At 32.6% G+C, this 13,418-nt stretch overlaps 2 protein-coding genes across 3 annotated transcripts in view; both read right to left on the bottom strand.

Moving 5' to 3' along the window:
• Window positions 1–915: 915 nt before the first annotated feature.
• On the bottom strand, window positions 916–1,930 carry LOC110102253 (glucan endo-1,3-beta-glucosidase-like). The gene has a single exon (XM_028698416.1). The coding sequence runs from the start codon at window positions 1,466–1,468 to the stop codon at window positions 992–994; it is 477 nt and encodes a 158-aa protein (XP_028554249.1). The 5' UTR covers window positions 1,469–1,930; the 3' UTR covers window positions 916–991.
• An 8,007-nt stretch (window positions 1,931–9,937) lies between these two features.
• Window positions 9,938–13,418, bottom strand: part of LOC110102251 (DNA repair protein recA homolog 2, mitochondrial-like) — a 42,985-nt gene continuing 39,504 nt past the window's right edge. For both annotated transcript variants that reach the window (XM_020830502.2, XM_020830501.2), the window contains one exon: window positions 9,938–10,705. In XM_020830502.2, the coding sequence (XP_020686161.1) occupies window positions 10,382–10,705 (324 nt within the window). In that variant the 3' untranslated portion in view covers window positions 9,938–10,381. The remainder of the gene's footprint in view (window positions 10,706–13,418) is intronic.

Below are 13,418 nucleotides of genomic sequence, written 5' to 3' on the forward strand. Positions count from 1 at the left end.
TTTTCAGATTGCTGGGGTGAATTGCAAGAAGTGCTGGTTATGGCAACGATTTTAACCACCACAAAACTATAAATTTGCAGCTAGAATGACTGTTACTATAGGCTGATAATGATCTTATTTACAAATTTTTGGTGGTTTTAACAGCTACAATGAATTGCTGCGAAAAACTAATTTTTTTGGTCGTATATGAGTCTAATTGTAGTTTTAAAAAAAATAAATTTTCATGCTGATTTTTAAAACAACTTTTAAGTATAAAAATTCCTTAAAAATAACGAAAAAATAATGGCCATATGCTATCCCAAAAGAAACCTTAGTTAAAAGAAAATAGCTTTCCATCATAAAAAACTTCAGAAAAGTAATGTGATAATAGTATAAAGATAACTTTTTAAAGCTATTTTAGAAAATAACTTTTTAGTATAAAGATTTTTTAAAAGCAATGAAAAAGTAGTAGCCAAATAAAAATTATGACTACAGTCTGAAAAATAAAGTAGTAAGCTGTGGGCATCGAAGTCGGGTGGAGATCGCAGATGCGGGTTGGATGTTGAAGCCGATCGTTAGGGTAGACAGGATCGGCCAGGTAGGCGAGGCTTCGGTTTCCTGTTCAGTTCCAAGAGATTGAGAGCAATTCACATTTTCAACTTGAAGTTGGATTGTCTCCCTTACATTTTATATTAAATATTTAATAAGTTTACATTGCCAGATTATAATCCCTATAGTTTGGGTTGTCCTTTATAACAAACAGATATAATTGGATACACTGTAATGTTTGCAATCAAAAGCTCAACCAGGAAGGCATTCTTCCCTATACATTGAGCTCATTGTGACGTGAAGTTCAACAAGTCAAAAGAGTGATCATCAAATTTCTACTACTCTTCTCAAATACATAGAATACAGAAAGACAATTCAATCCTCTCTTTGCGTTATAGATTGATTACAATACTAAACTTCAATAACTTTACACTTAAACATATATGGATGATCATTCTCCTTCCTACTTTGGGAAAATAATCGGAAAAACCGGCGTTTTCTGAGGATAAAACAGTCCCCAATGCTGCTCAACCCCAGCAGGCTTCTGATTTTCATTAAACATAGCAAATATGTAAGTCTCCAACGAGCCTGGCCTCTTTGGAGTCCCCTGACCAACATGTTTGATTAATTTCGTTATGTATGTTTGCGCATTATCGATCGTCGTCGCCGTCCCGCCATCTGATGGCCATCCAGTCTCTGAAACAACAATCCCAACTTCATGACCGCCAATATTTTCCATTGCATAATACACAGAATCAACAATTGCATCGAACATGTTGCTGTAATTGAACTGAACATCAATCACAACTGGTTCCGAGGCAGCGAACAAAGCATAATCCAGGCGAATATTCGCCGGATCGCCGGCATAAGCAAAATATGCATACACGTTCACAAGAAGAAGAGCTCCATTGTTTGCAAAGAACTGCAATATTGGTCCCATGAAAGGCTATGAAGCAGAAGAGAAAGCACCAGCTGAAGGAGGATAAGAAACACCAAGAACTGCCTGTGAGACTGAAGTAGTCACTTTTATCTTATTCTGAAGGCCAGCTGATGATAATGCATTCTGAATGTTTGTCATGGCAGGGAGAACAAACTGTGATAGAGGCCCAGGGATAACTTCGTTGCCGACGGCTATGCATCGAAAATCGATATCTTAAAATGCGATAATGTTCGATTGGATCCAGGCTTTGGCTGCATTTGTATCTGATGCAAATGGTTGCAGAAGTTCATTAGGTAGATCAAGCAAGACTGAAATATTTACCACAGATTGAAAATCGTACTTCCATATTAATTTTTGTTTTAATAGTTTATAAGGAGTTTTTCCCTTTTAGTAGATTATATGGTCACATTTTTAGTCGAATTAATAATTTTTTTGTTCTAATAATATTAAACGTTTATTAATTTAATTAAATAGAAAATTTTGTATGGTTGATATTTAAATCTAAGATATTTACATAGCTAGCATCTAATATTTTCTATTTATTAATCTAACACTCAATTTTTTGAAACAATACAAAAAATACTAATCATGCATATTCTGCAAATAAATTAGCGTTATATTTGTAAATATCATTTAAATACATCATTTAAGAAAATTTATTTTGAAAGTATCAAATTTTTATTACAAAAGAACTCATTCATTCTGAATTTAAGAGTTAAATTCTCATTTAAATCTAACAAAAAATATAATTTATAATATAAAGATGTTAAAAAAATAAAATAAAAAAACCAAAGAGCCATCTTGCCTGAAAGTAGGGTAATATAGTAATGAAATAACAATCACAAGCATGAAATTTATTTTATAATATTATGAAATATATTTACATAAGTTCTTTAAATTTTTTTCGAGGAAAATTATTTTAGAAGTCGTTTGGATTATTGAAACAATATTACAAGAGTAAAATGAAATGCAATATAAAAAATATATAATGTATTTAAAAATTTTGAAATATTTAAAATTGTTTGAATATATAAAATAAATAGATATGATTTTTTTTATTTACTTTAAATAAAATGAATGTGATAAAAAGATCAAAAATATTAGTTGCCAGAAAAAACCAACAGTCTGCATGTGGCTATAGTGGATGGGCAATGGCGGGGGCAGCTAATGGCAGGCTGCTCTCGTGGAAATATTACTTTGTGCGGACACTGGATGACATCGAAGATCAATCATAACGAGCCACGTTACTTTTTTACTCGACATCAGTATTAGGGTACCGCTCGGCATTGAGTGACGTGATGCGTTCTAATTAGTCTCCGGACTGTCCGGTGTCCGCACAGAATAATATCTCGCCCCAGGGATGTTCAGCAATGGTTTGCGGCAACCAGACCAAAAATCAACACCAATATTTTTAAAATTCTTCTACACTACTTTTGCTGCAAATAAAACAGTCCCTTAGAAAGAAAATAACCCAACTTGCATTCCTAACAACTATACATGCAACAGAATGTATCAACCGCTTGCAAGGATCATCAATTTCAATCTTTGAGATCTTGGAGTTTAATCCCCATACATATAGAGGAAAAGTTAGTAAATTTTATAAAATATTAAATGTTCTACTAAACTTAAAAACCGTATATATAAATTCTCAAACCTGATAGTGCAAGAAGAAAATGAGCAGACAAAGTTCAAAATATAAAATAATTTTATCATAGAAACTAAAATAAAACAGTTAGTCATGCTTGAATTCTCATTTAAATCTAATAAAAAAATATCATTTATAATATAAAAATGTAAAAAAAAAAAAAATCTAAGAGCCGTCTTGCCTGAAAGTAGGGTAATATAGTAATGAAATAACAATTACAAGCATGAAATTTATTATAATATTATGAAATATATTTACATAAGTTTTTTAAAATTCGTTTGGATTATTGAAAAAAGATTACAAGAGTAATTTAAAATGATATATAAAAAATATATAATATTTTTGAAATATTTAAAATTGTTAGAATGTATACAATAAATACAGATGTTTTTTTTTTCTTTGAATAAAATAAATGTTATGTAAAGCTCAAAAATAGTAGTTATAAAAAAAACCAACAGGCTGCAAGTAGCTACAGTGGATAGGCAATGGCGGCGATAGCTAATGGCGGGTTGCTCTCATTGAATAATTATTCTATGCGGACCCGGTTGGCGTCCGGAGACCAATCAAAATGCGCCACATCACTTTTTTGCTCGATACCGATGCTTGATATCGCTCAGTACCGAGTGACATGGCGCATTCTAATTAGCCTCCAGACCCTGTCCAGGGTCCATACAAAATAATTTCTCACTCCCGTGACGGGTAGCAATGGTGTACGGCAACCAAACCAAAAATCAAACACCAATATTTTTAATATCTCTATATTTAAAATTCTTCTACACCTCTTTTGTTGCAAATCAAAGTCTCTTAGAAAGAACTTAACACAACTTGCATTCCTCATAAATTTCAATCTTTGAGATCTTCGAGTTTAATCCCCATACACAGAGACGCAGAGTTGGTAAATTTTAAAATATTAAATGTTCGACTAAACTTAAAAGCCACATATATAAATTCTCAAACCTCATAGTCTGCAAGAAGAAAATGAGCAGACAAAGTTCAAAATATAAAATTTAAAATAATTTTATCTTAGAAACCAAAATAAAATAGTTAATCATGCTTGATATGTTCAACTAGTTACAAATTTTACTGTTTTCATTCCAATTCTTAAATGAATAAGAAATAAACATTTTATATTGATTCTGTGTTTTCTTGGTGCACAACACATAAGACTGCAAACGAATCGAGCTGAGCCGAATATGGGCTCATTCATGTTTAAGCTCACTTATTATCAACTTTTTCGAGTTTGATTCGAGTTTGATTCGAACTTTTTTGTTTATGTTTAAGCTCGATTCATTTAAATTAATGGGTGTTCATATTTGATTCATAAACATAAATGAATCGAGCACCAATGAAAATTACAGATGATGCATATTGCTCCAACAAAAACAACAAAACAAGCTTAGTGTTGGCGACTTCAACAAAATGGAGATGCGTTGGGCTCAGAGTGAGGGCCATTTGAAGCATCTGCAACTCTCTTTCCACAGAGTCCATACGTTACTAACAATCCAAAAACAGTATAAAACAGGAAACAAAACTGATGATCAAATATTTAATCGAGAGATCTGAAACCAAATTTCCAAAAATCAAGCAATTCATAAACCTGTGATGGCTAGTTTTCCTTCCATTTCATCTTCCTGATTTTATAGGAAATTTGCATATTAACTTCAACAGCATAGACTTTATTGTAGGAAATTGATTCTCAACCACAACAACAACATCAAGCCTATGTGGGGTCAGTTACATGGATCATTTTTCTCCATTATGACCTGTTAAAAGTTAAATTCTCATCTAAATCTAATAAAGAAAGGTCATTTCTAATATTTTCTAATCAAGTCTTTTTAGGCCTACCTCTAACATTCTTAATATAATTCAAATCTAATATATCTACTTTCCTAACTAGGTCATCGGAAGGCCACCGTTTTATGTGACCAAACCATCTAAAGAGACTCTCTAATCTTATCTTCCATTGGAGCTATTCCAACCTTTTCACGTATATGCTCATTTCGTATCTTGTCTTTAAGACTGAAGCCACTCATCCACCTGAGCATCCTCATATCTGCAATACTAATTTAATATTATGCTTCTCTTTTAATTGCCAACATTCTGCACCATAAAGCATTACAGGTCTAACCGTAATCTTATAGAATTTTCCCTTGCCAATATTATGATTCTCAACAAAAAAATTATCTAAAAAATAAGAAAAAAATAAAAAACATGACAACAATTTAAAAGGAAAAAAAATATAAAAAGGTGCCACATAAAGTTGGTGCCCATCTTGCTCAAGCATTCCTTTAATGCAGATTCTTCAAAGCAATGGCTTCTAACAGAACGCATCCTGCCACAATAACTTCCAAACGACAAGACAGTGAAGCACCATAGATTACTTAACATTGGGGTGGCAATTATCAAATGGAGAATACCAAAATATGATTCAGGAAAAAAGCTAATGTCATTCAATTATATAACTCAAACTTGAAACAATTTGTCTCACCATTGATCATTAGTAGCGTGAAGCTGGAACTCGGTAAAAGAGCATTCAAAGATGACTGCTCTGTTGAGAATAAGGTTTCGTTTGGGACGGCTTTCTTACTGTTTCTAAAAGCTGCTTTTTTGTACAAATATAAAAGCTGTTTTTAGAAACAGTAAGAAAGCCGTCTCAAATGAAACCAAAGATGTGCAGCAAGGCTTATTGTAGGAGAGAAGATGCGAAAAATGGGATGGCGGCTTTAGAAAAAGGAATAGTTGTGCTACCCTGAAATAATTAGGATGCTACTTCTGTGGTTTTGAAGCGTGGGTGATACTTCAGAAAAACTGGGTGTTTATTATGGTAATAAGCCAGAATTGGGTACAGTACCATACGAATCGATAGCCTTGTCATATTCTTTACTCAAAACAGAATTTGAAGAACCATTTCACAAATGAAAATGATTGCTTGATTCTCCATCTCCTAGAAAGCATGATCTAGTGAACACAAACACTGACCAATTTTTCCATTAATATAGAGCTTGACGAATGTTTCTATTATCAAGAAACAAATCTTACCGTATATCTTTTTTCCTTTCCGATGCTTCTCTTTATAGTAGAAAAAAAAATGGTACGAAGCTAGAATTAGGTTCTATACTGGTACAAAACCCTAAGAAGAAAACAGATAGCATTGCCCTGTCCTTCTTAGAAAAGAAATTGAAGGAATTAAAAAGTGGGATAAAGATGACAGCTTGATTCTCCATCTCTTAAAAGATTGATCAGCTACAGCATATAAGTACATCTTTCCATTGCTACAAAGCCTGACTAGTAATTTCATTATGTTCTTGCGCTCTACCGTTAACAAGAAAAAGAAAATCAAATTATGTAAAAATAGTTGAGTCACATTTACAGTGAAAGTAAAAAACTTTAATGCCCACTAAACCAAAAACTTCACATCGCACTACATGGTATGTACCAAGAGGCCCTCCCCACGATATGAGTATTTTAAACTATGGACATTTCAACTGCATGTGTGTGTGTGTGTAAGAACTATTCTTGAGTTGGGATCAAATAGAATTGAGATTGATTCATTAACAGAACTATGAGATGCAAATGAGTTCGTTTTGAACCATGACCATCAACCATTCAACAAGAATGCACCATTACATCAATACCCTGCCAAGATCTTACATTAATAAGAGCACTGGATGTCCTATTTGAGAAAACATCATTAATGTCTCTTTGAGATTTGCAGAGTAAAAATAGTGGAAGTGGAGCAAACAGAGATAAGTGTAAGAATACTTGGAGCCCGTAAAGTGGAATTCTAATAAGACCAATGCCATGAAAGTAGAAGATGTGCTAGCCATTTGAGAATTTTTCTCTTCTGATTTGATTTTATAGTATAAATGATGTGAAAGCCCAACATCGCTACATATAAACTGGAATGGGAATTAAGTATCTAATTTCTGCGTCAAAACATACTTCAAGGGCTTTAAGCTGAATAATTAGAATTTATACCAATTTTTTCACCTTGAGTTGGCTTAGAATCTTGATGCATCCGAATAAAATTGCAGGAATCAAATATTAGGACTGATTTTTGGATTATTTCTTCAATAATAATGAAAGATATAAGTAATCTACTATTCAAGAGATAGATTAGTTCTCCCACAAACTTTAGACATCGCTAGGAAACTCATAACAAACCTTAGAATAAACTTCAGCAAAATATAAGATCCAAACCCTAACCCCCCCCCCCCCCCCCAAACTTAAATAGCTCTAACACACAATTAAACCCTTTCTAAACAGCATAAATGCAATTAGAAAATCTTCCTAATGACTCCCTCTTGATTAGGAACATTCCTAAACAGCTCTTCATTGACTAAGAACCTTTCTAAATAGCTCCATCTTGATTAGGAACATTTCTAAATAGCTCCCCACTGATTAGGAACCTTCCTAAATATCTCTCTCTTGATTAAGAACATTTCTAAACAACTTCCCCTTGATTACATAGCGAATATTAACTCTCATGGGCCTCACAAGTGTATCAAATCTATTATTGATAGTTATGAATGGGGCAATGGGTTACTGAAATGGTGGACAATGCAGGAAATAAACAATTTAATTATGAACTAACATGATGGACATTGAGGCAGTTACTAGTTCAGAAATAGACTGAGCAATCGAAGAATAATACTTCCTTATATTCTAGGTCATGTAAAACAGAGGCCTTACCATGACCCTATCAAGATAGTAGATGTATTAGATTAGGCCGATGTTAAGAAAGTTAGAGATAGACCTAAAAAGACTTGGTTAGAAAATATTAAAAATGACATTTATTTACTAGATTTAAATGAGAATTCGACTCTTAATATGACACAATAGAGAAAAAAGATTCATTTAGCCAACCCCACGTAGTGGGATAAAGTCTTAATGTTGTTGTCGTTGTTGTATTCTAGGTCTAATAAAATCAAAACAATCTCAAAGGGTTGCTTTGGCAACAGCCTCAACTTCAAGGTCAATAATTACAATTACAAGGTCATTAACATCATCTCGTGAAATGACAACCAAGGATCAAGAAGAAGATTTTGAAGATGAAGGATTTTCTGCTGATAAGGGAAAAAAGAATTTGGTGTAGAAAGGCAGGAGGAACAGTGGTTGTCGAAAGACTTTTCTTTGATGAATCAAACGCATTAGATAAATATTTGGACATGAGACTGCTAATTAAATATTCTCTCATAGAAAAAAACATTTATTTATATTCTGGATCTAAAAAAAATAAAACAATCTCAAAGGGTTATTTCGGAAATGGCTTCAACTTTGAGGTCAATAATTACAATTACAAGGCCATCAAAATCAACATCTTCACCTGAAATGATAACCAGGATTAAGATAAACATGAATTTTAAGATGGTGGGTTTTCAGGCGATCTATATGATTAAGACAATGGGAAACAAGGATTTGGTGGAAAAAGGCAAGAGGAAGAACGGTGGTTGTCGTAAGACTTCTCTTTGGTGACTTAAAAGACTACTTATTGAATATTCTCTCATCTTTCACAAGTATTTACTTACTAGTGATATGATTTTCTTTAGTAAAGTGTTTGCTGAACAATTTTTCATGAATTTCGTCTGGACATCTCACAATCTAAATTTGTTTCAACTAACTCCATTGATTATTCATAATAATGAGCAGCAAACATCTTCGAATAACAATATTTAATCTGCTTACTGTAATAAAGAAAAACTTTATCGTATAAAGTTTGGAAATGAGAGAAGTAGCGTGCTGACTCCCAAATAGGGGTTGAAGATAAATGACTGATCCTTATTAACAATTTCAATTTAAAATAGTGTAAATCTTTTCATAATACTACTGTGCTATAATGATTAGATAAAACAACATTGAAGGATTAGGAAAAAAACGAGAAAACATGAAATGAAACATAGTCTGGAAAAGAAAGATTGATTGGCAAACAATGAAGTTGACATCTCATTTAGCACACAACAAAAACGAATAAAGAGAGATTCACAAAGCTATGATCCTAGTTGGGAAAAAAGGACTTGTTGGGATCGTAAAATTCATATTTGACCAAGCATTATTTCTAATGTGACGTATAGGTCTCAAGGTGTCCCGGTAGGAACAAATTGAAGCTTTTGACTTGATTCGATTGAAACCATTCACAGATGGGCTCAAAATGGCATAATCAACACACAGTAGAACTCTGGAACATTACGTCAAGTCAGTGAATGCTTGAACCAATCAACATAGGTCTCACTTAGACCTAAAATTTTCCCAACCAGTCCAAATCGGGACTAGCTTGGTTGAGTTAGGAGTCCTTTCTTGGGAGAAGAAATCTACCCAATTAATGTTCTTGTTTATGCTTCATTTTCTGACATTCTTATGTATTATATGAGTTAGTGCTCATGAGTCACCACATCATATTTAATCTTTTTAAAATTTTATTTTGTATGTAAAGGTATTTTGCTATTGATAAGAAAGGATGTGACAGAATTTTTGCATATTGATAAAGATAGGCATTCAAAAGATGTGATGGATTCACATAATTTTTAGATTTTTTTTATTGTTCAAAGTTATCATCATCCTGGTTTGAGTGCAAAGTAGATGTTTAATCAGGATGAAATGGATGAAGCTCTTGGTTAAGTTTCTGCTTTCCTGCAGTTAAAAATTGTTAGCTTTATGAATATGGCACCAAAGTCAGCCACAATACAGGGAGCACAGTCTCAAGAGGACCACCTTCAATGGCTCAAAGAACAATTGTGATCTGTCACATGTCCCCACTCACACCAAAGCCCTCTCATGCCATTCATAATCAAAACGAGATGCAATCAGCAAGGAGGAAAGCAAGGAAATAGTGCAAACTATGTTATTACCAGGGCACAAACTATGTTATTATCAGGGCACATAAACTGCTGACCTGCTGAGCTTATCAAGTGCATTTTTCATGTATATCCTTCCATCAGGCCATAATTAAAAACATGCAACTAGAAGTACAAAATTACAGCAACAGTCAAGAGAAATATCCTTAGCTTTGCAACAGATTAAAATTAGAATAAAAGCAGTGTAGAGTAACAACCCAAGCAAGCAGCTACATTTGTCATACGAGAAGGTACCTGAATGAAGCTGATTATGTTAAAACAGTGAGACCATTTGCACATGGCATGTATCTAATGGTCCCATTAAGTACCAGTAAATGAGTTGATCTATCTAGGTTGAAGTAATTCTGCCGCTTACAAGTTTGAGTACCAATCATTCTATTTCAATTGATTTGCTCTCAAAGGAGACTTCGGGGGCATTTAAGAGCAAGAAACATGTTCTGCTGATTCAGCCATCTTCTGCTCTTTTTCAAACAACTGGTTCTTTAACCGGTTAACAAGTTCCTCCGTCACATCACTATTTTCTGCCAAAAAACATTCAACTTCTTGTTTATGTTTAAAGAATTTTCGCTTAATCCAATACCCACCTCCTTTTCTTATTATTATTCCATGATCTAAAGCCATTGCTAAAATCTCAGCTTCACTCCGAAAACCCCTACCAAATTCTATCTCTAAATCAACCTTCTTCAAAGCAGGTGCCATTTTATTTTTAATGATCTCAATAGATATGCCAATGCCAGTAATCTGAAAAAAAAATTGTAGAGGCCATGAATAGCACAAATAAACTATCTTTACTAAAATATCTAAGGAAAGAGTACTGAAAAATTGAAATTAAGGAAAGAAATATGCTTGGGCCTAGCATCAATGATAGATATCGTATAGCTAATTACATCTTTAATAGTACTGGCTCTACTCAGCACAAATAGTCAAGTTGAGTATCTTTGATCAGATTTGTTGAATAATTTGAACATTAACATTTTTTTCAGAATAAATATAAATGAATGAATGTAAAGTGCGTAAACATGCTTGATGATTATTTTTTTGGTTAAAAGCTAATATCTAAAAGATAATCTCTTAAGAAATGTAGCAGAATTGAACCAAAGTTTTGTTACTATTTAAATTACCAATGTAAAAAAAGTAGTGTTGATGGTATTAGAAGTAATACGAGTAATAACTACAACACAGATGGAGGTTGTAAAAATATTAACTTTCAGTATAATATATTTTCGTAATCTAAAACCACCAAAGCTATAATAACCCAAATTCCATGTAAGATTATAAAAAAAAAACATTTGCTTAATTAAATTATCCCTGAATTGTTAACTTATATTAAAAATTCTAACAAATTTACTTTCCTAAAATTTTAACTTATAAATACTTTTAATTATGATTAACAATTAATTACTGGTAATAAATAGATTCTTGTTCTGTTAATTAATACTAATGGTTATTGTTAAAGAATTAAGTAATTAAAAGTTACTGTTAATATCAATAAATTATGATTAATGTTTAAACTGTTGTTAATTAAAGTATGTTAATTAGGCCTCTAATAGGATTCTCGTACTCCACTAGCACTAATATTATATTAGTTAATATATGCTTACACTCAGGCACTCCTAAACAGTGCATGCATAGGTTCAGATGGCGGGGAATGGATTAGCATTAGCATATAAGAGAAATCCTGTAATCTGCTATTCCATTAGTTCCTTCAAGCGGCAGTTAGCGAGAGAAGTCTTGTTGCATGGGAAGTGAAGGTGGAGAGGAGCACTAATTAAAGCCGAAGCAGTGATCGGGTGAAAGCGGTAGCCGTGAGGGATCTATAACGGTTTGTGGGAGCAGCTTCTACCAAGGAAGAAGTCTGTTTGTGGCTAAGCACTGTAACTCGGCAAGTGTTTATCCGAAGTGGAAGGGCTACAGTGGGTGAAGAGTGAATTTTCAGTGGAGGAGGAAGAAGAAGGAAATGAGGTAAGCAATTTGATTATATTAAATTGGTCTGATAGATTTCCAAAGATTAGTACAAATTTCTAAAGAAGACTATGCCCAAATGTACAAATTATTTGGTATATGAGGAGAGAAACTGGTTTTGAGGTAAATTGTTATGTTAGTATAAGTTGGTTTTATGAAATTTATTTGAGTAATAAATTGTGGAATTTATAGAATTAGATAGATGAATTGTAGGCAACTTACAATTGAAGAAGAATACGAGGTGGAGGATTTGAGGAGACCGCTCTTCAAGAAGGTAAGTGATGCAATTCTAATTAAACATGCAATTACTTACATTTATAAGCATAGAAATTAATTTTTAATTCCTTGAAGGAAAGAGGGACTTTAAGCTTATTCAATGTATTGAAAATGTGAATACATCCAAATTTTCATGTATGAATAACCACTTATATATTTAAATCATTGGAATTTTAAATAAGATTTAATATGTTTATTTAAAGGTTTTTCTAGTTGGTAATAATTTAGAAAGAAATCCAATTCTTTACAAATTGCATATACACTTTCTTTATGCAAACGGTATAACGGATATATTCTTATAAAAGAATGCAATCATACAAAACAAATATGAATTATTAATATTTGAAGTCTACTGAATATCAAATTAGGAAATGTTAGCTATGAAATTATATGATATATGCGTTATAGGTGGGGCAAAAGGGACCCCAGATATGATACCTGCATAGCATGTGGGGTAAAAGAGACCCCTAAAAAGACAAAAGAGACTTCTATGTAGTTCAATGATGATAATGTCAGGTTTACTGGACTCCATTGAACATTATTATGAAAGTTAACTATATGAGAATGATAGCAAAATCCTGAGAATACTAATTATGATATTTTGTAAAGACTTCAAATGAATTAAAGGATGATCATAAATATGATTTTTATGTTATTTTGTAAATATTTATGAGTTGACATAATTATGTTATTTATTGTATCTGGCATTTAATTTTTATTTAAATTGCACGACTTTATGAGCCTCATAACTAACCAGTTTTATACTGGTTATTATTACAGGGAAGGGCAAATATAAAGTTGAACTGAGTAGGCAAGTTATAGAATATTTAGGTTTCTATTTAATAGTGTTTGTGATGTCTTCTTCTAAGATATGTAAGCAATCTAAATCTGATGATGCATTCTATTTTTCTTAGTAGCTCTGTAAGTAGTTGTGTGATGTAATTGAGATTATTAGAAGCTTCCGTATATTCAGTACATGTATTTATCAGTGGATGTTTTTATATAAGTATGCAAATGATGAGAAATACTAGATTTAGAAAATGAATGTTATGTTCAATTATATGGCACTCTATGCTACTGGTAAGAGGTCTTGTGGGGTGGTACAAAAGCTGTGATAGCTAAGTAATCGCTAACTAATAACATATAAAAAGTGGAAAACCTCTTGGCTTTATGAGGCTGTTGCAAAAAAAACAAGGCCTAAAAAATTGTAATGAAT

The sequence above is a fragment of the Dendrobium catenatum genome, unplaced genomic scaffold (assembly GCF_001605985.2).
Source record: "Dendrobium catenatum unplaced genomic scaffold, ASM160598v2 fragScaff_scaffold_1083, whole genome shotgun sequence".
NCBI classification, from domain to species: domain Eukaryota; kingdom Viridiplantae; phylum Streptophyta; class Magnoliopsida; order Asparagales; family Orchidaceae; genus Dendrobium; species Dendrobium catenatum.

What these genes read in the sequence shown, in the direction of transcription:
- LOC110102253 (XM_028698416.1), bottom strand. Translation starts at nt 1,468, where the DNA reads ATGGGACCAATATTGCAGTTCTTTGCAAACAATGGAGCTCTTCTTCTT.